This window comes from Colobus angolensis, unplaced genomic scaffold, assembly GCF_000951035.1.
Source record: "Colobus angolensis palliatus isolate OR3802 unplaced genomic scaffold, Cang.pa_1.0 Scaffold140, whole genome shotgun sequence".
NCBI classification, from domain to species: domain Eukaryota; kingdom Metazoa; phylum Chordata; class Mammalia; order Primates; family Cercopithecidae; genus Colobus; species Colobus angolensis.
Window position 1 is genome coordinate 1,615,226 of NW_012114489.1, and position 27,170 is coordinate 1,642,395.

General features: G+C 41.6%; 1 protein-coding gene across 2 annotated transcripts in view; it reads left to right on the plus strand.

Annotated features, from left to right (window-relative positions):
• Positions 1 to 16,024: 16,024 nt before the first annotated feature.
• The window catches only part of PRDX4 (peroxiredoxin 4), a 19,784-nt gene continuing 8,638 nt past the window's right edge, over positions 16,025 to 27,170 (plus strand). For both annotated transcript variants that reach the window (XM_011935104.1, XM_011935105.1), the window contains exons 1-3: positions 16,025 to 16,378; positions 20,052 to 20,169; positions 23,780 to 23,896. In XM_011935104.1, coding sequence (XP_011790494.1) covers positions 16,138 to 16,378; positions 20,052 to 20,169; positions 23,780 to 23,896 — 476 coding nt within the window. In that variant the 5' untranslated portion in view covers positions 16,025 to 16,137. The remainder of the gene's footprint in view (positions 16,379 to 20,051; positions 20,170 to 23,779; positions 23,897 to 27,170) is intronic.

Below are 27,170 nucleotides of genomic sequence, written 5' to 3' on the forward strand. Positions count from 1 at the left end.
GTGAGACAAATTTCTGTTGTTTAAACACTGAGTTGGTGCTACTTTGTTGTGGCAGCCTTATCAGACTAATCTGATAAGGCCAGCCTTATCAGACTTGGCCTTGGTCTCCAAAGGCCAAGATAATAAATGTCAGATACTGCCATAATCTAAAGTGAGGCACTAGGACACCTTGTGAAGAAATGGAAACATACAGGATCTGCTGGCAATACTTGTCACTTCACTTATATGTGGAATCTCAATAAGTTGAACTCATAGAAAGACAGTAGAAGGGTGGTTACCAGGATGGAGTTAATAGGGAGATGCCACTCAAAGGGTATAAACTTTCAGTTATAACATGAGTAAGTTCTGGAGATCTAATGTACAGCATGATGACTATAGTTAATGTATTATTCTAGATTAGGTTTCTACCTGCTTAGAAGTCACCGCAGGACAGTTTGTTAAGAGTAGCCAGATGACTATGGGAACTTCGTGAGATTCCTTCCCATACAAGGAAAGAACATTCTCAAGCCAGTTGTTTTACATAAAAAGAAAATTACTTTCTTTGTGTTTCCATGAAGGCAGCTCAACAACAACACAATTGTGGACACAGTGAACGAATTTCTATCTGAATATGCTCCAGAGAAATCGGACAGCCAAGAAATTATAATGAGGACTGCAGGACGGCACTCCTCTCTGGAATGTTTCGTAGCCCCAAGATAGGAGATACATAGCGACTTCTCAGCTATGCACAATCCTACTGTTCTAGCATTTTTCAGTGGATATTGAAAATATGAAAAAATAAAGAGGTTCCCCTGAGAAAACCAACTAGTATAAATTCCCCTGCTTAAAGGAGGGAAGGAGAATTTCATACTGGAGATGATCCTCTGGGAATAAAAAGGGGGCTACTAACCCAAAAAGAGCTGAAGGCAGTCACACATATGGCAGTCTGCATGCACCCTGACATCTCACAGAAAGATAGGATAAAGGGACACTGGGTTACACACACATTATACCTGCCTTGTCTTCCCGAATTTCTCCCCATTCAATCCCCTTTTATCCCTTTGTTCCCTTTTGTGCTCTTACTCCATTTTTTCCCATGTTTCCCATGTTCTTATTAAGCTGAGTGGTATCTACAAAAAACAAAAAAAATGCAATGGTACTCACAATGAAGACTGTACCCCAATCATTCAAGGACACTTTCCTAGAGAGTATCCTAATAAAATTTATTTCCACATACTCATCTCCCATATATGTGGTTTCCTAAATGAGATCTGTTCCTAAATGAGATCTCCAATGACCATGGAATACATCCAGATTCTCCTTCTACCCTTTTCACTACCAACTGCATTTTTCTAAATGTGTACTGTGACCTTAGGTGCCTCTGGAATTAGAAGGTAGGTTAAAAATTCCAGCTGGGTGCGGTGGCTCATGCCTGTAATCCCAGCACTTTGGGAAGCTGAGGCAGGTGGATCACCTGAGGTCGGGAGTTCGAGACCAGCCTGACCAACATGGAGAAACCCCATCTCTACTAAAAATACAAAAAACTTAGCTGGGCATGGTAGCACATGCCTATAATCCCAGCTACTTAGGAGGCTGAAGCAGGAGAATCCCTTGAACCCAGGAGGCAGAGGTTGCAGTGAGCCGAGATCGTGCCATTGCACTCCAGCCTGGGCAACAAGAGCGACACTCCGCCTCAAAAAAAATTAAAAAATAAAAAAATTAAAAAAAAAATTCTATCAAGTACATTTGTCAAAAGCAGCTGGGGCCTTGAAAATCCACTCCATGGGGGAGCTGAGGCCCAAGGCCAACACGGAGATAAGGCCTCCTGAGGGCTGCCAACCACCTCATTGCAAACTTGGAATTGCAGTTCCTAGCCTAACAACTGGATACACAACATGTCATGATCCAAAAGGCAGAAAGAATACAAATAGGAGGAAATGATTTTTGCAAAATTACAGGACTACACATGTGGATTTACTAGGCACCAGAAGGTACAGTGAATTAAAAAGCCAACAATCACCAAGTCTTTTCAGAGTACCGTTAAAAATACAAAAGAGGTTCCCAGAGAATAACCATTAGTCTAAATACCCCCACTTAATGATATAGAGATAATCCAATATAAAAATTATCTTTAAGAACAACCAGAAGGCTTCAAGTCTAGAGAGCAGAAGGAAGTCAACCTGTGGCAGGGTCTGCATGCATGCTGACATCTCACAGAATGACAGAAAGAAGGAATACTGGCTTACATCGCTTTTGAAATACGTAAACTAGATAACTAAATGTATCCTCAGACCCACAATTAAGGCTGCATTGAGGCAAGATGCTGTGGGTCAGACAAGTTCCTGAAAGTCCGTCTTGAACAGGATATTGAAAGCAATGTGCTTTTGGATGTAAGTATTTTGGCAGAGGCTCCAAAGGTCAAAACAATAAATGTCTAGGACCCCATATCCTAAGGTGAGGTACCATACTATCTGCCAAAACCCTGAGCAAAACTGGGTCGGCTGACATTAGTCCATTTCCAACTTTAGAGATGTGAATATTGAGGTGGAAGAAGAAGGAAAGAAATTTTAGAGGGAGTTGTCACTGTGGTAGGCATTTTCTTTTTTTTTTCTTTTTTTTTTTGATACGGAGTCTTGCTCTGTCCCCCAGGCTGGAGTGCAGTGGCACGATCTCGGCTCACTGCAAGCTCCGCCTCCTGGGTTTACGCCATTCTCCTGCCTCAGCCTCCCAAGTAGCTGGGACTACAGGCGCCCGCCACCACACCCGGCTAATTTTTTTGCATTTTCAGTAGAGACGCGGTTTCACCATCTTAGCCAGGATGGTCTCGATCTCCTGACCTCATGATCCACCTGTCTCGGCCTCCCAAAGTGCTGGGATTGGCATTTTCTTCTGTGTCCTGAATAAAAGGCTTCACTTGCTTTCCCTAATCTCATAAACAAACATTTAATTTAAATGGAAGAAACCTGCTGGGAAAATATCACATTTAGAAACAAAACTGACTTTCTTAAGCCTGTGCTCCACTACAAGCTGAGCATCAGCTGTCCATTCCACTAAGGTTTTTTGTTGTTGTTTTATTTTTTATCAATATATAACAGTTGTACATATTTTGAGGGTACAGGTGATATTGTGATATATGTATGCAATGTGTAATGATCCATTTTCTTTAAGAATTTGAGTCATTTTTCAATGGCACCTGCTGTCTGGGGATGGCATGTGAAGTAAATAGTTCATTGCAGGGAGTACTTTTTGCCGTAAAGGTTGCACCAATGTGTAACTGCATGTGGTTGGTGAATCCAAATATTAAACCAGTCCAACTAACAGTTATTTCAAAGAGTTCCACATCTGCTGTGTGCACAGGATTGACAATGCCATACACAGAAAAGGGATATACTGCAGCCCATGAACAGTGGTAACCTTGAGAAAGGATACAGCGCCAGATCTGAACTATCTGCATGTGGGATCCAGAGATCCTCTTTCTACTCGACTAGACAGCTGGCACTGTGGGCACATTTGCCAGACTCCCTTGGTCTCATATGCTGGAAACAGTAAGTCTTAATTTGGGGCCAGATCCTGAATTGTAGATGGACTACCATGCCTTGTTGCATAGTCTATCAAGGTGTCCATTATCTCAACATGGGCAGGACATGTCTGATGAGCTTATTAATTCCACTAATTTTCATCCCCAAATGGACTTTATCCACAAGGATTTACATGGGGCATAAATAGGAAGTATATGTTTTATGCAATTACCTGATTATAGTTGCCACCACGGAGGCTGAGACTTGATCATATAGTCGGCCCCCTGCCAGGCATTAGTCCACACTGTCAGCCCATAGGCACGTTGCCAGGAGTGATTCAAAATATAACAAGGTGAACTGGGGGGCCATTTTTAAGGCAAGAACTGCAGCCTATATCTAAACCAACACATCAGAATTCCCTTTTCATGCACAGAAGAAGCAAGCAGGTTTTGTACAGATTGTACAACTTCTGCAGCCTACTATACCCCATCTGCCTTCAAGTTAGTGGATGCATCCATGAACAAGACTCAGGAACACTCAGGAACCTGGATGCACCAAAGCCACCAGGAACATCAAGGTGGCACGGTCCCTGCATCTGACATAGGCACAGCTAGAGGGTGACTGGACACTTTTTCCTACACCTCCAAGATACCTTTACTATCTGATGTACTTCTTCTCTGGAAATACCCTTTTCCCTTTAAAATGAATGTTTCTTAGCCAAAGCTCACTTTAACAGCGTTCTCATTTGGGATTCATCCCACAATAAAGAATTCAGGGTCTATCAAGACCTGCTCCTGTCTTGTTACTCTTTTGATGTCTGCCAACACCAACTAACAAGCCATCAAAAGTCTCTAAAGTGACATATGTCAAGTGATAGTTTCAGACAAGGACCGCAAATGAATCCCAAAATGTGCTATTACCTTTAACAAAAGAGTCACATCTTTTGCTGTAAGTTTTTGTCTGCATTAATAGCAGTTACTGACACTTTCTTTCAAAACGCCTCTGGATGACTTGCCTCAGTGGCAAGGTAGTCTAGACAACTTGCTGGAGAGTTTCTAAGGCAGGTTGTTGGTCAAGTTGAATGCCTTTCAAGCAATCTTATGTAATGAGCTGACAGGATCTCTGTGTATGAAATATATCCAATACTAAACAAGCTTATAATGTTCTGTGCCAAATTTGGTTTTAGGGCAGTTTTAAAACCATCAGTTTTTCCTGAACAGGCTCAAAGATTATACTCTAGGCACCAACCCACATGGTTCAACAGAACTATATCTAAATGACTGGCTATTGATTCTTGTCAGGATTAATCTTCCAGTGCTGGTCACTCAGATATTGGACTACTAAACACAGACAATACTGTGTCTATAGCCCTTACAATCACAATAATGTCATCATTTAAAGATACCAGGACACCTCTGGTTAGATTTCAGTCTTTTGTAGGTTTCATCCTATTCACTGATGAGAAATCACATGTTTAGGTTATCATGAGGCAGCAGATGAACATATATTGTAATCTATAAAGCCAAAAAGCCTCTGAAAAAATAATGCAGGAGTACTGAAGAAAGCATTAGCATGTCCACCACCACAAACCAGGCCATTCTTTCTCAACAATGAACTCTATGATCACTTTGATATCTGCAAGTGGAGCAGTAACGAGGACTGTTGCCATATTGAGCTTGTGATATGGTACAGGGAGGCATCAAGTACTACAGGGTTTTTTGATCAACTAAGGGAGCTCCTTTCACCAGCCCCCAACATGGAACCCTATACTGCTTTACTTATGCCCCATGACTGGGTTGGAGAAGGCTGACAAGCTCTGGGTTACCTATTCAACCAACTACCACTACTCTATCATGGCATTTCCCCACTGGAAATAGCCCTTACAATTAAGAGAAGAATTACATATACTTAACACAACTCTTTCCACGAAACACTCAGCAATATCAATTATAATATATTGCCTACGTATTGGCCCAAAAAGGCCCACCCGTAAACTCACATCAGTCCATAGTCCAATCTGACAGTTATTTCCACATCCAAAGTAAATTTTTGACCGTGCCCTTTGGGACTTCTTAGAGCCATAGTAACTTGTGACCCCATGCCCATAAGGACTGAAAAGGCTTGAAAACTTTAAGCCCCCAACCCTTAACTACATCAAGTTCCAACATACCTTGATTGGTGCATAAAGCCTCCAGTTCCATTTAGAGAAGGAGGGGCCACATGCTCTGCCCTAGACTTGTATGTTCTTAAAAGGAGAAAGATCTGAACCGGGTATGGTGGCTCTTGCCTGTAATCCCAGCACTTTGGGAGGCCAAGGTGGGTGGATCACCTGAGGTCAGGAGTTCGAGACCAGCCTATTTCAACATGGTGAAACATCATCTCTACTAAAAACACAAAAATGAGCCAGGTGTAGTAGCTCACGCCTGTAATCCCAGCTACTCGGGAGGCTGAGGCAGGAGAATTGCTTGAACCCGGGAGGTAGAGGTTGTAGTGAGCCGAGATCGGGCCATTGCATTCCAGCCTGGGCAACAAGAGCAAAACTCTGTCTCAAAAAAAAAAAAAAAAAGGAGAAAGATCTAGATAGAAAGGTAGTATTTAGTATTAAATGTGCTAAATGTGCTAAATGTCAGTCTGAAGAGTACATATCTCAGTAAGGGAGGATAAGCCTCTCAGTCCTCCTCCTGTGATTAGCAATGTGGTCATGGCCAGACTGACTTGGAACATAGGGTGGATCATAGATAATGGGGTTATCTTCACCCCTTGTCCTCCAGCACAACTGGCAGGACTCCCTCATCTGCTAACCAAGAAGCCAAACACATATTGCCTCATTGTGCATTTGCCCATCCTCAATATTACTTCTTTCCTACTCACTGTAGGAGTGGACTTCAGTACATTTCTGTATAACAGACTGTCCCTGTCACCACTTTATCAATGAGGTCTGCTACTGCTCCTCAAGTCCTGTTCCATACTTGTCCAGTCAACCTGTGGGATCTCACTTGTATTTTTTCCAAAAGGGCACTATGACCTTATCAGCCTCCAGGAAAAAGGAGTTAAAAATATGATGGAATCAATCTGTGAAAAATCAGGTGTGGCAGAGCCCCATGTAGTTTTCCCTCTTTTACTTTAAAATAAACAGGCCAACTTTTGCAGCCATTTTGCAACAACTGTTCTCTCAGGAACACAGAATACTTTATTTGGTGAAAGACAATAGTTGTTCTTTGACTACAAATGGGATTCAGTGAGCAAAACCACTTATATTATTTCAAGTATCATAACTGGCAGGTAAGCCCTGGATTTTGTTGGGGATCTTAAGTTTCCCTTGCTGGTAAGCATCTGAGGCCATAGGGTTGACACCTTCAATTTGCCAATTGAGACATTATAACACAGTGAAAGCATTAGGCATAAGAGGAATTTTTCAGGCTGGGCGCGGTGGCTCATGCCTGTAATCCCAGCACTTTGGGAGGCCAACGTGGGTGGATCACAAGGTCAGGAGTTTGAGACCAGCCTGGGCAACATGGTGAAATCCTGTCTGTGCTAAAAATACAAAAGTTAGCTGGGCATGGTGGTACATGCCTATAGTCCTAGTTACTCGGGAGGTTGAGGCAGGAGAGTTGCTTGAACCCGGGAGGCTGAGGTTGCAGTGAGCCAAGATCATGTCACCACACTCTAGCCTGGGTGACAGAGCAATACTTTGTCTCAAAAAAAAAAAGAATAATTTTTTTTCTTAAGATTTGAGCATTCGCAATTCACCATATAACACATTTCGAAACTAATTACACATTAGCAAACAGGGCATACAATGAATCAGCTCACAAGCCTATCAATGATAAAATCAATTTTGACTTTTTTATCTTTTCACTACAAGTTCTACCAGCTGCATTCAGACACTTGTACGGAAACAAAGACTATAAATAATTTTTACACAGACACTGCAATACCAATTTCCAGGAGACCATCTACTCTCCTTGGCTGGAAGCCCAGAAAATAAGGAGGTGGGAGACATGCCAGGGGAACAACTGGCACCAGTAAGCACGAGTTTGTACTTGCTTTCAGCCATCCTCTGGGGTCACAAAAAATGTACCTTTAACAATAATTAGGCACCAATTAAACAGATGATTTCAATCTTACCTCTTGCTGCCTAACCTTCCAAACGGTTTCAACAGGTGACATACACTATTGGACCACAAATAAACGATCTTATCTTTCCCCTAACTTGGCCCATACACAGCGGGCCCATTTACCCCTACCTTGGCCCACTGTTGGACAGTGGGACGACCCCTACACTCCCCACTCACCCATCATGTAGACAAGGATTCCAGGGAGTCTTGACCTCTCCTAATACACCCTATCTGTGTTATACAGTCATAAGAATCTCATCTCATCCAATGGCTTGACTACAGTAAATCCAGTGCCATGGATCCCTGGTGTCTTATCCATCCTAACATGGAATTTACAGTCTCCTAGTGGAGGAACCTTATTGCCCCTCTTGCCTACCAGCTAGGTGAGAAGATGTATCTTAGAAACCAACCTGATCAGTATGCTCTCTTGTCTAATAAAAGGGCCAACTTTTTCAGCCACACATTTCAGACCAGATATGTCATCTCATGCACAGAGACATGCAAGGCCAAGGACAAGGCCCAAATTATTATTCCACTAAAAACTCTAAAAACACACTTTTACGGCCAGGCGCAGTGGTTCACACCTGTAATCCCAGTACTTTGGGAGGCCAAGGTGGGTGAATCACTTGAGGTCAGGAGTTTAAGACCAGCCTGGCCAATATGGTAAAACCCCATGTCTACTAAAAATACAAAAATTAGCCAGGTGTGATGGCACACATCTGTAATCCCAACTACTTGGGAGGCTGAGGCAGGAGGATCACCTGAGTCTGGGAGATGGAGATTGCAGTGAACAGTGACTGCCACTGCACTCCAGCCTGTGTGACAGATCGAGACCCTGTCTCAAAAAAAAAAAAAAAAAGACTGGTGGTCAAGGGGAGAGGAGATGAAGACAGGAAAGGCAAAAAGAGTTACTATATCCATCCAACTGAGAGTAACTGCTAAAAGGTATGGGGTATCATTTTGGGGTAATGGAAATGTTCTGGAATGAGATCGTGGTAATTGTCAAATAACAATGAAAAAACTAAAAATCACTAAACTATACACTTTAAAATAGCAAAGTTTTTGTATATTAATTATATTTCCCCAAAACTGCAAAATTAAACAATAACAAACATTTCTCAAACTCACGGTTTGTGTGGATCACGAATTCTGGAATGGCGGAGCTGGGAGGTTCTGGCCCGGTGCATCTTGTGAGGCTGTAGTCAAGATGTCAGCTGGGGCTGCAACATCAAAATTGCCTGCAGGTGAAAGATCTACCTTCAAGGAGATATAGTCACAAGGCTGGCAAGGTGGTGCTGGTAGTGAGAGGTCTGTTTCTTCCCACATGGGCCTCTCCAAAGGCTGTTTGTATGTCCTCACAACCTGGCGGATGACTTCTCCTAGAATGAGAGAGGAACAAATATTGTTTCCCCATTACCTCAAGCAAATGACAAAAAACTTCAGAAAGCTTGGATTATATCTCCTGCAGGTTAAGGACTGCAGGAAATAATTTGACTCATACAAGTAAAATCTAGAGGCTGGGGCTAGAGCAGCTCCTGGCAGAAGGAACAATAAAAATGGGATGCTTGGGCATAACCTGCACTACCAGCAAATGCGGAAAAATCTGTGTTTCCAGGAAACAAATATGGATCCCACAAAAGACAGTGGCCTGAAATTGCCTTAAAAGGAAAAAAGCTAAGTGGGCCACCCACTGGAGCGGAAGGACTCCTACACAGGGATGGGCTACAAAAGGCCTAGGGACTGAGGGGAAGCCTAAGTGGCCAGAGGAAAGACACTGGATGTGGCAGGGTCACGTACTCTGAGGTCCCTCAAGGAGCCTGCAAATGTCCCCATGACCGTGTCAGACAAGGATTTCCTCCATATCACCAAGCCCCAAGGCTATATTGCAACTTTGCCAACCATGCAAGGGTATGCCCTTCTCCCACAAACCTGGTACTTTCTGGGCCCCCACTGTCGATCAGAAACAGTGTGTGGTGAAATCAAGTTTCCATATGAACATTTATGTGACCATTGACTAATATTTGTGAGCATCAGTGGAATTTTAGCTTGATAATAGCAGGAACATGTCTATTTTGTTACTGCTGCCTCCCAGTGACAGTGTCTGGCACATAGTAAGTGCTCAAAAACTATTCCTGATCCCTACCTCACATGTTACACAAAATAAACTCAAATGGACCAAATACCTAAATATAAAAACTATAACTATAAAACTCTTAGAAGAAAAAAGCAGGTGTTTATCTTCATGACCTTGGATTAACCAATGGCTTCTTAAAAATGGCACCAAACATACAAGCAACCAAAAAATAGAGATAACTTGTACTTCATCAAAATTAAACCTTTTTACACCAAAGACCCTAGCAAGGAAGTTAAAAGACAATCCACAGAATAGGAGGAAATATTTGTAAATCATACATCTGATAAGGGTTTAGTATCCAGAATATAAAAAGAATTTGTATAACTCAACAACAAAAAGAAAACAACCCAATTATTACATAGGCAAAAGATTTAAGTGGACATTTCTCCAAAGATGATACACAAATAGCCAAAGAACATATAAAAAGATGCTCAACATCATTAGTCATTTGGGAAATGCAAATCAAAACCACAATGAGATACAATCTCACACCATTAGGATGACTATAACCAAAAAAGAAAAAAATGGGCAATAACAAGCGTTGAAGAGGCTGTAGAGAAATTGGAACCCTCAAACATTGCTGGTGTGAATGAAAAATGGTGCAGCTGCTGTGGAAAACACTTTGGCAGGTACTCAAAAGTTAAACATAGAGTTACCATATGGTCCAACAATTCCACTCTAGGTATATACCCAACAGAACTAAAAATGTATGTTAACACAAAAACTTGTATGAGAATGTTCACAGCATCATTGTTCAAAATAGCCCAAAAGTGGAAACAACACAAATATCCATCAATTTATCAATGGATAAACAAAACTGGTATATCAACAATGGAATATTATTAAGCCATAAAAAGGAATGAAGTACCAATACACACTACAACTTGGATGAACTTTGAAAACATTAAGCTTAAGTAAAAGAAGTTAGGCACAAAACGACAAATATTGTTTGATCTTACTTATATGAGGTATCTAGAAGTATTCAAATTCATAGAGACAAAAAGTAGAATATTGGTTTCCAGGGCATAGGGGGAAAGGGAGATAGAGATTTCTAGTTAATTGGTTACAGTTTCAGTTTCGGAGATGAGTGCACAACAATGTGGATGTACTTTATGTCACTGAACTGCACACTTAAAAATGGTTAAAATGGTAAATTTTACGTTATGCATATTTTACCACAATAAAAAATGATTGAAGTACTAACACATGATACAACTTGGATGAATCTTGAAAACATTATGCTTAAGTAAAAGAAGCAAGACACAAATGATTCCATTTAAATAAAATGTCCAGAATAAGCAAATCTAGAGAGAGAAAAAGTAAATTAGCTGTTGTATGGGGGGATGTTGCTTGTTGGATAGGAGGAAGGGGGAAATTGAGAGTGATTAATAGGTATGAGGCTTCTCTTAAGTGTTCTGGAATCAAATAGTGGTGAACACAAAGCACAACATTGTGACTATACTAACAATCACTTTATATTTTATTCTTAAAAATGAAAAAACCATGTTTTGTGAATTTTGTCTCAATTTAAAAATTGGCCAGAAAGTCTTCCCCCAGAATGAGTAATCTAAGCACAAGACAGACAGAAACTATCTTTTTATGACACAGCCTCAGAAGTAACAAAGCATTACTTCTGCCATATTCATCAGAAGTGAGTACCTAAGTCTGGCCCACATTCAAAGTTAGGCTTAACGTTTACCCTATCATTTCAGTTTCACAACACGGGGAAACTATTATTGTCTTCCATGTACAGATGAACACACTGAGTCTCAGAGAGGTTGAATAAACTTACCAAGGCCACAAGGCCAATAGATGGCAGAGCTCCGATTTGAATTTAAAAACAACTGACTCCACAACCTGTGCTTTTAACTACCATCAGTGGTGGTACTTAATTTGCCCATTTGTGAAACCTATTTGTGTCCATTTGTGAAACCAAAAATGCTTGGGGCCTCCCAGAAAACCTATTGAAACATCATTTGGTGGCTCATGCCTGTAATCCCAGCACTTTGGGAGGCCGAGGCAGGCAGATCACAAGGTTAGGAGTTCGAGACCAACCTGGCCAGCACAGTGAAATCCCATCTCTACTAAAAAAAATACAAAAAAATTAGCCAGGCATTGTGGTGCGCACCTGTAATCCCAGCCACTCAGGAGACTGAGGTACGAAAATTACTCGAACCCGGGAGGTGCAGGTTGCAGCAAGCTGAGATCGCACCACTACACTCCAGCCTGGGCAACAGAGCAAGACTCTGTCTCAAAAAAAAAAAAAAAAGAAACGAAATAAATAAACGAAAGAAACATTACTTCTGGACCTGTAATCACAGCACTTGAATGGTTTTGTTTGTTTGCTTGTTTTGTTTTTTTTGTTTGTTTGACATGGAGTCTCACTCTGTTGCCCAGGCTGGAGTGCAGTGGCACAATCTCAGCTCACTGCAATCTCCGCCTTCCAGATTCCAGCAATTCTCCTGCCTCAGCCTCCTGAATAGCTGGGATTACTGGTGTGCACCACCACGTCCGGCTAATTTTCGTATTTTTAGTAGAGACCGGGTTTCACCATGTTGACCAGGCTGGTCTTGAACTCCTGACCTCTGGTGATTCGCCTTTCTTGGCCTCCCAAAATGTTGAGATTACAGGTGTGAGCCACTGCACCCAGCCAGAATGTTTTTAAGCTCCCCAAGTGTTTATGAGGTGCATCCTGGTTTTGGAACCTTCCCCCTGTCTCTGATGGTTTTGTATTATTAATATGGGCTACTGACTCCAGCTGGATGATAAGTATCTTGAGGGCAGGGCCCCCACCTCAAGCTTCCTTGTTGATGTCACTGTGACATCACAATGTCTGCACAAGTATCATTGGATGAAAGGATTCAGAGCAACTGCCACCCAGAATGTCAGTTGCCAGGGGGCTCCAGCAGAACTGAGGGACGAACAGTAGGTGCCTGAGAGCTGGCCGATCTGGTAACTCTCTCCAGTGGGCCACAGGGGCCCACTTGGTGGGCAGTCCCTGCTGCCAGCTAGAGCATCTCAATTCAGCCCAGAGCAAAGAGGTGTAGGGACATAACGCTTTCCTCAAGCTTCGTTTCCCAGGTCCAAACTTAGAGGCCCAGTTTTGGGCCTAGAATTCACTGAGGCTTGTGGCTGTTTGTCCAACAGTCACCATGGATCACCGAAGCCGACTACGGGGCATGGGCCTGAACCGAATCCCTGGGACTCAGTCCCGAGTCCCCCGAGTCCCACTCCCCTTCCACATGGAACAGGAGGCCAGGGAAGGAGAAGACTGGGAGCGAGAGCCACCTCGTCAGAGGCCTCCTATCTATGAGCCACCAGAAAGTGAAGAGCTGCCAGATAATGTTATGGGTAAGGACACACCCTCCCTTGGCAGAAGGAGGCTAGCGTCACCTTTTTCATCCTTTACCTCCAGGAAGCAGGGGCTGGGAAGCAGAAAGCAGAGTATACAACGGGCAAAACTAGGGTGAGGGATGAGCTTGGAAGGGGGAGATTTTCTATCTGCCACAAAGGGTTGTTTCACAAGAGTAAGGATAAAATATGTGAAAGCAATTTGAAACTGAGGCTGTTTGGAATATTAGGTGTTATTTATAAAATCAGGTGTTTGCAATGTCAGTTGCTTACTGTGGGCCAGGTTCTTTGGGAAACAAAGACCAATTACATGTTGATTTCAGCCCCAGAGAGCCCACAGTCTAGTAGAGGAAAGACAAACTTAGGAAGGTTTCTGCAGGATTCAGAAAGATAACAGGTGCTTACAGAAAACAAACGTAACATGTTCTCACTTAATTGTGGGAGCTAAAAATTAAAACGATTGAACCCATAGAGATAGAGAGTAGAAGAATGGTTACTAGAGGCTGGGAAGGGTAGTGGGGTCCTGGGGAGGAAAGTGGGGATGGTTAGTGGGTACAGAAATATAGTTAGAATGAATAAGACCTAGTGTTTGATAGCACAACAGGGTGACTGTAGTCAATAACAATGTAATTGTATACCTTAAAATAACTAAAAGAGTATAATTGGATTGTTTGTAACACAAATGATAAATGCTTGAGGTGATGGATACCCCATTTACCATGATGTGATTATTACACATTGTATGCCTGAATCAAAATATCCCATATACCCCACAAATATATATATGTGTGTGTATATATATACATATATACACACATACCTACTATGTAGCCACAAAAAATTTTTTAAAATTTTACAAAGAAAGATAACAAGTACTTGCAGGAAGACAGAGTGCACCCTTGGATCATACAGGTTCATGCCTGTAATCCCAGCACTTTGGAAGGCCAAGGTGGGCGGATCACAATTAGCCGGGCGTGGTCGTGCGCGCCTGTAATCCCAGCTACTCGGAGGCTGAGGCAGGAGAATTGCTTGAACCTGGGAGGCGGAGGTTGCAGTGAGCCGAGATCATGCCACTGCACTCCAACCTGTGCGACAGAGCAAGACTTTGTCTCAAAAAAAAAAAAAAAAACATACCTAACGCAGGGTTGAGTTGCAACATTGCCTGTTTGCTCTATAGTTCCTTTCCAGCTGGAAGAGAAGAAATGGTCTAGGGATATGGCTTTTCAGGTTAGACTTTTCTTCCCCAAGTTTTCTGGGGACCTGAAAAGGGCTCCGACTCGAGAGAGGAGTCATGGCTGTTCACAAAGATCACTGCAAGGAAAATAATAAGAAATGTCGGTTACAGAGATAAAACGCAAGCTATTCAGAGGCAGAAAGGTTAGTTTCCCTTTTGAGGGGCAGGGGGTGGTGTGGGATGAGGAGGCTTTTTGGGAGATATGGGCGTGGAAGGATGTCTAACAAGTGCTGGTGGCGAGGGTCGTTGGCCCTTCAATGGTGGGAAGACAGCCATGGGCGAAGCTTTGTGGAAGAAATAGGTGTGAAGGATGAGTAGGCCTGAAACAGTGCTGAGGGCGCGAGGCCAGTCACAGGCAAGGGTGTGAAGGCTCGAGGCCTGTCACCGGCCAGTGTGTGAGGCCAGTCATGGGCAAGGGCGTGAGTCCTGTCACCAGCAAGGGCTCGAAGCTTGTCACAGGCAAAGGCGCGAAGGCTGGAGGCCTGTCACGGGCAAGGGTGCAAGGCCAGTCACCTGCGAAGTTCTGTGTACAAGATGGGCCCGGAAGGATGAACGGGGGTCTAAAACAGTGCTGAGGGTGGGAGTGCAGGAGATCAGTCGCAGGTGACGACACAAGGGGGTCTTAGTCCAGTTGGTGGACGCTCGGTGGCCAGGGCCTGCCCCCAGTGCGCAGGCGCGCACAGCAGGGCACAAAGGGAAGACAGCGCAGGCACACACAGCAGGTTGTAGAGGGTGCCCATGGCGGGGAGACGGGTGGGGAGGGCAGGGAAAAGGCCAGGGATTGGGTGATGGGGCAGTTGTCAGAAGAAGGAACAACACTGCTGGGAGAGTTTTCTGGTAACTTTTCAAGTCTTCATTTAAATTAAAAAAAAAAAAAGCTACCTTTGAAACAATAGATTAGGTCACCAAAAACTGCCGTTCACCCTTGCCTGCTGGAGGAAAGTAAATGGTTAGACCTATCCTCTCTAAGTTTTTCCAGCACTTAAAAGAGCTGCAAGTAGTGCAGATCATGACACTGTTCACACAAATCACTTCGAGAAAAAAATTAGTAAATGTATGTTAGATCTTGAAACTTACTCCTATCTGGAACTTGGTAACCTTTGACCAACAACTAACTCCCCATTCCTTCCCTCTCTCCCTGCCTTCCCTACTGCCCAGCCTCTGGTAAGCAGCAGGGTAAATTTTACTGTCAATAATAATGTGTATTTCAAAATGAATAAGAGTAAATTTGAAATGTCTCACCATAAAAGTCATAGGTAAACAAGGCGATGGATAAGTTAATTAATGTGATGTAATCATCCCACATTGGATACATATTTCAAAATATCACATTGCATCCCACGAATGTATACAATTATGATTTGTCAAACATAATTTTTTAAAATGTTAAGTGACTTTTAGAAAGCTTATTAGAAGTATAAAATGCAAGCCATTCACAAGCACATAGGCTAGATTCCGCTTGTGGGGGCCTGTGTGCAGTGGTGAGGCTTTGTGGAAGAGATAGGCGTGGAAGGATGTCTAAAACAGCGCGAAGCTCAGGAGACCTTGTCGCAGCCTTTGCAGAGTTGAAGTACGTTCCAGAGCCTGGTCCGCCGCGGGACGCAGGCGCAAATGCAGGCTTGGGAGAGGGGAGGCGGGGCCGGCGCCCACGTGGCGGGGCGGTGAGCTGGGGGGGAGGGGGCGGAGCAGGTCTCGCGAGGCCGCGCCCCGGCTCGCGCGGGCGTCGTGCACGCGGTTGTAGCTGCCTGGCGGCGGGAGAAGCCGCGCTCGCGCCGAGGGACGTGTTTCTGCGCTCGCGTGGTCATGGAGGCGCTGCCGCTGCTAGCCGCGACAACTCCGGCCCAAGGCCGGCACCGAAGGCTGCTTCTGCTGCCGCTACTGCTATTCCTGCTGCCGGCTGGAGCTGTGCGGGGCTGGGAGACTGAGGACAGGCCCCGCACCCGCGAAGAGGAGTGCCACTTCTACGCTGGTGGACAAGTGTACCCGGGAGAGGCATCCCGGGTATCGGTCGCCGACCACTCCCTGCACCTAAGCAAAGCCAAGAGTAGGTGGCGTCCCGCCAGAGGGTGGGAGGGGAGACTCCGGAGACACGTGTACCCCGGTTACACCCCCGAAGTCTGGGCTTGGGCGGCACCCCCTAGGCTGCCTCCGGGCCCTGGGCGGGCCTGGTTCTCTCCTAGGAGGGCGGGGAAGGGAATAAAGGGGAGTTCTAGCTGTGAAGAAAGGTATGGTTTCCACTGATCAGATTTTAGAAGAGGTAGTGGTTACCCCAAAAGCCGCAGCTGAGGGAAAGTGGGTGGCCCTAGTCCCGAGTTTGCATCGAGGATGTTGGGCAAACTGAAACAGTTCTGAAACATCTCAAAGTGCCTGCAGCACATCCCGTCTTTTTCAGGTTCTGTTTCAGCGAAGGAAGACATTGATAGGTTGAATAATGATTCACAAAAAGTTTGATTAAACAGAAAAGTTGCTAAACACAGTGCTCGGGAGGTCAAACATTTCGTTTTTCTTTCTTCCTTTTTGTTTGCATCTTACAAAGATTATTAGTAAAAGCCACCTTCCCCAAAGCTTGTGTAGTTAATGGATATTCCTTATGTTTCTCAGACATGAAGAACCTATTACAGAGTGTACTTATGAGGGGAAAGGAGGTTAGAGGTATGCATTTGGGTTGATGATAAACCTCGTGGCAAATTTGTGTCCTGCCAATTTGGTTTTTGATTATTTGCATTTCTGTCCAGTGTACAAAGCTAATGGCCACTTTCAGGAATGACACGTCAGACGAAGTAGATACTGTGAAAGTTGTGGCCTGCTACATCTGGATGTTAACCAAAAGTGAACAGTGGCTATAGATAAAGGCTGTCTCTTGCTTGCTACTCAGTAACCTGCTTTTCCTACAGATCATTTGACATTCTGTAGGTGTGCAGTTGGCTTTTATGGTTCAGTTACAGCATGTTCCATGCCAGTATTCAGTGAAAAAAGTAATGCTTCACAATTCTGAATCCCTAGAGTTAAATGGAATGTTGTTATGACTTAGGATGGGTTGGGAGTGATAAATGAGAAAAACTGTTTTGTCCTCTTAAACATTTACAGTTCTTACTTACTGAAAGTTAACTACTTTGGGACTTTTTTTTTTTTTTTTAGATGAAGTCACGCTCAGTCACCCAGGCTGGAGTGTGGTGGGGCAATCTGCAACCTCCGCCACCCTGGTTCAAGTGATTCTTCTGCCTCAGCCTCCCAAGTAGCTGGGACTGCAGGCACGCACCACCACACCTGGCTAATTTTTGTATTTTTAGTAGAGACAGGGTTTCACTATATTGGCCAGGTTGGTCTGGAACTCCTGACCTCATGATCCGCCTGCCTCGGCCTCCCAAAGTGCTGGGATTACAGGCGCGAGCCACCGCGCCCGGCCTACTTTGGGATTTTTAAGAAAACCAGTTTTAAATTTTAAAATCACAGTATTTCCAAGTCCTACTGGTTTTACTTGCCTAGGAAAGTATTTTAAGTATGTCAACCAGTTAAGTGTTTACTTACATTACATATATTTTCCATAGGAAACAAATCTACTTCAAAGCTTTCCCTTTACCAGCAAAACTTAACATTTTAGTTGTTTACTACATTTCTCTGTCACATGTAGGCTTATCTAGAATTAAAGATACAAAGACTTTTGTTAGTAAAGACTATTATGGAGCCATTAAGGCTATATTTTCAAATAATTTTTAGTAATATCAAAAACTTTATAATTAATTTACTGTTTCCTTTAAGGAGGAAAAAAAGGCAGGGATGCAACGTGGCAAATTTGTGTTTAAAAAAGCATGGAAAGGCCAAGGCGTGGTGGCGCATGTCTATAATTTCAGCACTTTAGGAGGCCAAGGCTGGCTGATCACCTGAGGTCAGGAGTTCGAGACCAGACTGGCCAACATGGTGAAACCCCATCTCTACTAAAAATACACAAATTAGCCGGGTGTGATGGCACATACCTGTAATCCCAGCTACTGGGCAGGCTGAGGAAAGAGAATCCCTTGAACCCGGGAGGCAGAAGTTGCAGTGAGCCCAGATCACACCACTGCACTCCAGCCTGGGCAACAGACTGAGACTCTGTCTCAAAAAAATAAATAAATAAATAAAATTTTAAAAAATAAGACTGGAAAAACAGACATTAGAATGTTAACAGTAGTTAAGTTGATGGGAGTTATGGAGAGAGAGGGTTTAAGTATTCTTTGTACTTCTCTGCATTTACCAGAATCTTTATGTTAATTACGAAATTTATATTCAAGACAATTTGTGTTTTTTTTGATAAATGCAAGGGATTGCTTTGGGAATTCCATTTATAGATCTTAGCAAAGTAACTAGCATTCTTAACCAAATATTTCCAAAATCAATTTTCAGAACAAAATTTATTTTTCAAATATGGTTTTCCCAGTATGCTAAAATCATTAGGGTGCATCATTGTAATAGATCATGAAAATTATTATAACCTTTCACTTAAGTAGCATTTTAAGTAATTTATTTAAAGTATATATAATTGAATACCCTTCTGTCTATTTCTCCCTCCTGGCCTTTACCTAATCAGATCAGGATTATATATATGAGGTAGGATGCTGGCTCAAGATAAGTAATCATATGTTATATATTAATTTTTAAGAGAAATTCATGTTGTTTGTCTCTATTTCGGAGTGACCATAAATGGTGGCTGTTACAGAAAAGTATAAGCCTTACTTTCTAGGAACCTTAGCCAACTTGGAAGCAAGTATTGACCTCAGTGTTTGTAAGGGCTCTGAAAGTATAAGTGCTATCTGAACGTGTTAACAGAGCATGAAGGTGCATTATTATCTAAGTGTGTTAGCTAAAATTACTGTATGCCCTTACAAGACAGCGGCATGAACTGTTCAGTTTCCATTGGGTCACTTGAAACCTGTTCAAGGGAGTCTTCTTTCAAAGCCCTCTAGGAAAATGATCCCATGGTCTGGGATTTTACACTTCTAGCCTGACGTATTTGTACATTCCCTCCTCATTTTGTGTAGCCTCATCTGCAGCAGGTCCTCCATGTGTATGTTAGAAGCTGGACGAACTAAATTAGTACATCTGGAAGACTTCCATTAGAGAAAGGAGAATCTAATTATTTGAAATGTAGGAAGTTGACAGCTTGAAGCAGGGCTATAGTGAAGTATCCAGGAGGATTTAGTGCAGGGTGGAATTTAAGGGGTCTGTGAGCATGAATAGGGGAAGAAAGTATTTATTTTCACTAACCCCCATCTGAAAGTTAGTGTTTCCTTCTATTATGAATGTCAGCAACAAACTACAGTAGCTTCAGCAGTACTTATACCTTTCACCAATAGAACCACAGTTATTTTCTTGCTACATTATGGTTATTGCAGGTATCCTGAAACACCATCTTCACTCATCGTTATCTTAGGTAGTTAAGTTGTCAGATCACGACTAGATCTTGCAGTTTTGAAGTGTTATAGAGCACGTGTATTATGATATCACCATTTTAAAAAATATTTTGATAATTGCATTTAAATACAATTGGTTTCTTTTGTAATTCTATGTATTTTCCTTTTTGCATTCAATAACACTCTTTTAAGAAGTCAGTAAGCTTCACCAGACTGCCAAAGAGATCTAAAGGTAGCCCTGATTTTTAGTGATTTTCTAAAGATGTCCTTCTACCATTCCACCAACTTTCTAAGTGTTACAGAACATCATGTATTTTTCTTTCTTAGTTTCCAAGCCAGCGCCCTACTGGGAAGGAACAGCTGTGATCGATGGAGAATTTAAGGAGCTGAAGTTAACTGATTATCGTGGGAAATACTTGGTTTTTTTCTTCTACCCACTTGATTTGTAAGTAATACATGTAAATAGCAGCTAGTAAAATCTTAGTCTTTATCAATTGTTTTTTAGGAATATCAAACAAATTTTGTTCAGCTCTTGGTTTTTAAAAAGGCAAGTTGAAGTAAAGAAATGTATTTAAAAAGGTAACATCTACCATATATTTCAGAGTCATAACACATCGACCTCAATACTTATGTCTACATGATTATGTTATAATGGAATAATTAGAGGAAAGCTACAATATATTCATTAAGCTATACCTACTAAGGCAAGAAAATGGACTGATAATATTTTAGAAAGCATTTAATAGCAAGACTTATGCCATAATTCTTTTTAATGTATCCCTCTTAATTAGAAAAATAATTCTGTAATCCCAGCACTTTGGGAGGCCAAGGCGGGCGGATCACAAGGTCAAGAGATCAAGACCATCCTGGCCAACATGGTGAAACCCCATCTCTACTAAAAATACAAAAATTAGCTGGGTGTGGTGTAGTCCCAGCTACCCGGGAGGCTGAGGCAGGAGAATCACTTGAACCCTGGAGGCAGAGGTTGCAATAAGCTGAGATTGCGCCACTGCACTCCAGCCTGGCAACAGAGTGAGACTCCTTCTCGAAAAAGAAAATTAAGCCATTTTCTCTAGTGATACCATGTAACTGTGGTTTTTCCATTTTTATTCTTTGCTGCATCTGTTGCTTTTCTGGGATTTGAACATTTTGCTGAAAATACTATATACTGCTTAAGGAATAAGGAATAACACCTGTGTATATGTTATGCTTATTGTGGGGTTTCTCATCTTTCTTTAACTTTGTGACAGTGAGCATTTTTGTATATGGGCAGAAAGTTGACTAAAAGTAAATACTCCTACAGCTTTATTCACATTAAGGATTTAATTTTATTTTGCAAAACACTATTTTGAGTGTTTTTCAAAACTCATGAAAGTGAAAAGAGACCAAAAAGAGTTATGTCAATTTTTATCTTTTATTCTCTTGGAACTTACTTTTTGGTTAAAAAAAGTAACTAGAAGTTTCCTCCTCTATCTTTGCCACTGTTTCCATTAGGACTAATCTAGAACCACATAGATCATATTTAAACTTGCAGGGAGGGTATACTTAAGCTCACTTCTGTAGGTTGTTTCTAGGCCAGGGATTAACAATTTTTTTCTACTGGATTTGGCCTGTTGACCCGTTTGCCAACCCCCGCTCTAAGCCAAATAGGAAGAATTCTCATGAAAATTATTACATTGAGACTAAAGTTATGAGTCTGCATAATATATAATCTTTTAAATTAGTAAGAACTTGCTTCTTTCTAATCAACTCATACTGTGACCTGATTTTTTTAAGTATAGCTTAATTTCTAATAGAAACCAGAAGTAGAAATTTCAGTAAACATAAAAAATGACAGGCCTTCTAAATTCATGTTTATAAAACCAGAAAGTTAACATGTATGTTAAATATATACGACTAACACCCTGAATTTGGAAATTAGTCTAATGTAGCAGAAAAATATGTTGTGTTTCTCCATTGTTATTCATAACTCCATAATGGGTAAGAGATAGTTAATTGGAGCATGTTGTTAGCAGTGGTCTTCTGGGACAAGGAGCTAAGATAGCTTCTTCCTGTTTTCATGTAATGCTGGACTGTGCGTGGTTAGAGAAGGAAGAATTCTGGGGCATTTGCCACAGTCTACAAGGAGGAAAGTTAAAAACGTAACCCTTCAGTTTCCTGCCAAAACTTTTTCTGTCTTCACTAAGAAGTTGGTCAAATGTATCTCTAGGTAGCATTCCTTGAAATAAGAAGAAAGGCAGAGGCTGGGTGCAGTGGTTCACGCCTGTAATCCCAGCACTTTGGGAGGCCGAGATGGGCAGATCACTTGAGGTCAGTAGTTCTAGACCAGTCTGGCCAACATGGTGAAACCCCATCACTACTAAAAATACAAAAAAAATTACCCAGGCGTGGTGGTGGGTGCTTGTAGTCCCAGTTACTCAGCAGGCTGAGGCAGGAGAATTGCTTGAACCCGGGAGGCGGAGATTGCAGTGAGCTGAGATCACACCACTGCACTCCAGCCTGGGCGACAGAGTGAGACCCTACCACAGAAAAAAAAAAAAAAAAAAAAAAAAAAAAAAAAGGAAGGCTGAGGCTGACCATTCCTACCCTTTAGAAAATATTTAAAATACATTTTATAGCCCAGGTTTCCAGGGACATCATCCTAGATTAGAACTGTCTACTTGGACATGACAGTGCTGTACCTGAACAGCTAAAACATGTTAAAATCCTGTATTGGTCTCTGATAGGAACTTGTGCCCGAAGTCTATGTTTTTCAAACTTTCTTGACCATGTCTCACAGTAGGAAATACATTTTTCATTGCCAGCCAGTACACAGGCACATATATATACAGCAACATTCCATCTGGATGCACCAGCACAGCCATGCTCCTTAAAATGCTGAAAAACCCTCATATCATGTGGTAAATAGCCACTTCCCTTCGCTCCCCAAGTAGTTAGTCCTCCTGCCTGGTCCCTTTCAGAAACCTCCAGAACAAAAGCCAGCTTTGAGTTAAGGTTGTTAAATAATTTGAATATCACTGTTGAAGACAAACATATATATGTATTTGTATATACAAACATATGTTTCATAATTTACCCTTACTATGTATGATATAGTCTCCTATTTTTTATTCGATTTCACTTTTTAAAAATGTTGTTTAGAACTCAGTTGATTTAAGGAGTCCCTACCATGGTTTGAAAAAACGCCACCCTAGTAATATTCTCTAAACATGGCCTTCTGACATTAAGGTATAAAATCCCTGGTTGCACAGGACTGGTAGACAAGGTGGAAGAGGACCTTATCAAGAAAGGAGGGGTGGGGGTACTGGAAAACATTGCCTCCTCTCCAAAATACAGATAGATGCATCTAGTTCATAGGGTTGGTATAGGAATATAAAAAAAAATAGTGGACGGGCGCGGTGGCTCACGCCTGTAATCCCAGCACTTTGGGAGGCTGAGGCGGGCGGATCACGAGGTCAGGAGATCGAGACCATCCTGGCTAACACAGTGAAACCCCGTCCCTACTAAAAATGCAAAAAATTAGCCGGGCGTGGCGGCAGGTGCCTGTAGTCCCAGCTACTTGGGAGGCTGAGGCAGGACAATGGAGTGAACCCGGGAGGTGGAGCTTGCAGTGAGCTGAGATCGCGCCACTGCACTCCAGCCTGGGCGACTGAGCGAGACTCCGTCTCAAAAAAAAAAAAAAAAAATAGTGAAATGATGTAAAATGTTTATAGATCCTTTGAAGGCTGTAAAGTACTATATAAATAAAAGGTATTATTAAATAAAAGTAATAAAATGGGGGTGGCTATTGCTATAAGGGAGAAGGGAACACTGGTTGACTACTGATCTATTAAGTTGTAATAAGAAAGTTTATTGAGATGTAGTTGAGAACTCTGTAATATGTTTCTTTATTAAATATTTGATCAAATGACAGTTTTGAAAAGGTTGAAATATAAAATGATTCTTAATGTGCATTTTTATTATTAAAGGTATTTGTAAAAATTGTCATTTGAAAGTTTAGGTATATGCTATTTGGAGAATACTGATTTTTTTTGTTTGTTTGTTTTACCTTTCAGCACATTTGTGTGTCCAACTGAAATTATCGCTTTTGGTGATAGACTTGAAGAATTCAGATCTATAAATACTGAAGTGGTAGCATGCTCTGTTGATTCACAGTTTACCCATTTGGCCTGGTCAGTATCTTACACTTACATTTGTAGAAAAAAAGAATGGATTTACTCTTAAAGCATGGGCAGATAAATCTTGATATGATACAATAAGAATATAGTCATTTATCAGGCAATTCAGGAATAGATTTATCTAAGAGTAATACATGCCTCTACACATTTTCCGGGTTAAAAAAAGAGAGAAGAGTAATATAATCAGCTGCAATAGTAAAAATGCTTAAGGATTTTATAGGACATTTCAAAAATTAGGGGAAAAGTTAAATGCAGTAGATGTGATTTCTATAGCAAAAACCACTGAATTTTATGATTACTTTATTATGATAAATTGGGTTACCATAATCTGAAGGGAAAAAAATCTTTAAAATATGCCATTTCTGTTACACAGTTATATAGTCAAACTCAGCTTTTACAATTTTCAAGAAACAATAATTTTTTAAAATTATTTTAAAAAAATTTTTTAATTCAATAATCATAAAAAGATGTTCTACCTAAATTCATTGTAAAGAATTGCAAAATAAAATGACAAGAGATGCCAGTTTTCCCTGTCTGTTTGGCCAAGATTTAAAAAGATTGAAAAAATGTATCCACTGTGGACAAAAATTGAAGAAATGGCACTCACACACAGCTATTTAGCATTTCTGGAGAGCAGTTGGGCAACATATCTCAAAATTGGAAATTTACATGTTAATATGAGTTTTTAATGGTATCCACAGTCTTGTGCAGAAAACTTTGTGCACAATAAAGACCATTCAGAATTGGGCCAGGCACAGTGGCTCACACCTGTAATCCCAGCACTTTGGGAGGCCGAGGCAGGTGGATCACCTGAGGTCGGGAGTTCGAGACCAGCCTGACCAACATGGAGAAACCCCATGTCTACTAAAAATACAAAATTAGCCAGGCATGGTAGCAGGTGCCTGTAATCCCAGATACCCAGGAGGCTGAGGCAGGAGAATCACTTGAACCCAGGAGGTAGAGGTTGCAGTGAGCTGAGGTTGCGCCATTGCACTCCAGCCTGGGCAACGAGTGAAACGCCATCTCAAAAACAAAAAAAAAAAAAAAAAAGATTCAGAATTATTTTGGTTTTAAAACATAATATTCAATTTATTAAAGTTACAAATTTAAAACACGAGCTTTTTTTCATTTATAATCTGTGTGTGTGTGTAACAAATTTTCATTGCTTGGGGAGCTATAATTTAATTAATTACATTTCCCTAAGAAATTAATTCCCATAAGTATTTTTAAATGCAGTTATATGTTTAATATATTTGAATTCCTTAAATATCTCAATTTTTAGACAGACCTTCCCAAATACTTACGTAGTTCTAATATGCCAAATTCTCTTAAACATTATAAATAACTTAATATATAAATATATACTGATTATTTCTTAATATAAAAATATTAAAATAGCCTGGCATGGTGGCTCACGCCTATAATCCCAGCACTTTGGGAGGTCAAAGCAGGAGAATCACTTCAACCCAGGAGTTCAAGACCAGCCTGGGCAACATAGTGACACCCCATCTATACAAAAAATTTAAAAAATTAGCCAGGTCTGGTGGTGCATGCCTGTGGTCCCAGCTACTCGGGAGCCTGAGATGGAAGGATCACTTGAGCCTAGGTGGTCCAGGCTGTAGTGAGCCAAGATCATACCATTGCACTCCAGCCTGGGCAACAGAGTGAGATCCTGTCTCAAAAAAAAAAAAAATTAAAATTTAGGCTTAATTTGCTTCATCATTTCCCAAGAAAGGCAGGGTCTTACTGTGTTGCCTAGGCTGGAGTGCAGTGGCACAATCAGTCATAACTCCCTGCAGCCTTGAACTCCTGGGCTCCAACAGTCCTTCTACCTCCCCAAATAGTTGGGACTGCAAGCTTGCACCACCATGCCTATTTTAATTTTTATTTTTGTAGAGATGGAGTCTTGCCATGTTGCCTGGGCTGTGCTTCATCACTTCTGTAGTAATTCTAAATCTTCCGAGGATTAAAATGCATACATATCCACTAAGGAAAAAGTTATGTCATCCCAAATAATTTGGGATTGCTTTCCCAAGGAAATTTGGGGATACATTCTCAGCTGGATAGGTTTCACATCAGCCAGAGACTTCTACTTGGGTGTCAGAACTGGGGCTCCAGATACCTGGAGCAATGTCGTTTTGTTTTCTGTCTGCTGTGTCAGTACCCTCCTGTTGCAGCATCAGTCCATGTCTCCTGGTTTCAAGTTACAGAATACCCATTGAGCATCCCTAATCTGAAATCCACAGTGTTCCAAAATTCAGAATTTTTTGAGTGCTGACATAATGCTCAAAGAAAATGCTCAGTGAAGCATTTCAGAGTTCCGATTAGGGATGTTCAACCAGTAAGTATGCAGATATACCAAAATCAGAAAAAATCTTAATCCAAAACACTTCTGGTCCCAAGCACTTCTGATAAGGGATACTCAACCTGTACTGAAGACTGATGCATCTGATATTATAACTAACTTCCTTCACTGTTTCAAGTGGACTTTGCATTTCTTTGTCTCTCAGAATGTTAAAATGTCATCCATTTGTATCCTGTCTATCTCTTCAAGGCTTTGTCTTATGATCACACTGCTGAGATCATGCTTATGATACTACATATCTTTTGATCTATCAGTTTCACTTTCAGAAATCAATTAGACAAGTGTATAAAAGTAAGAATACAAGGATGTTTTCAGCAGTGTTTATAAAGCAAAAAAAAGTAAATGGTTTAAATCTCCATCATGGAGATTAGTAAAATATAGTAAAGATGGTCCTGACTTATGATGGTTCGACATATAATTTTTCAACTTTACAGTGGGTTTATGGGATAGTAAATACATTTTTAGCTAATGATATTTTTAACTTATGATGTGTTTATCAAGACATAACCCCGGCTGGGCACAGTGGCCTGTAATCCCAGCACTTTGGGAGGCTGAGGCAGGCAGATCACCTGAGGTCAAGAGTTCAAGACTACCCTGGCCAACATGGTGAAACCCCGTCTCTATTAAAAATACAAAAATTTGTTGGGCGTGGTGGCGGGTGCCTGTATCCCAGCTACTCGCAAGGCTGAGGCAGGAGAATTGCTTGAACCTGGGAGGCGGAGGTTGCAATAAGCCAAGATTGTGCCTTTGCACTCCAGCCTGGGCAACAGAGCAAGACTCCGTCTCAAAAAAAAAGACACAACCCCATCATAAGTCAAGGAATATCTGTGTATCCATACATTAAAAATGTGTTATAGGCCGGGCACAGTGGCTCATGCCTGTAATCCCAGCACTTTGGGAGGC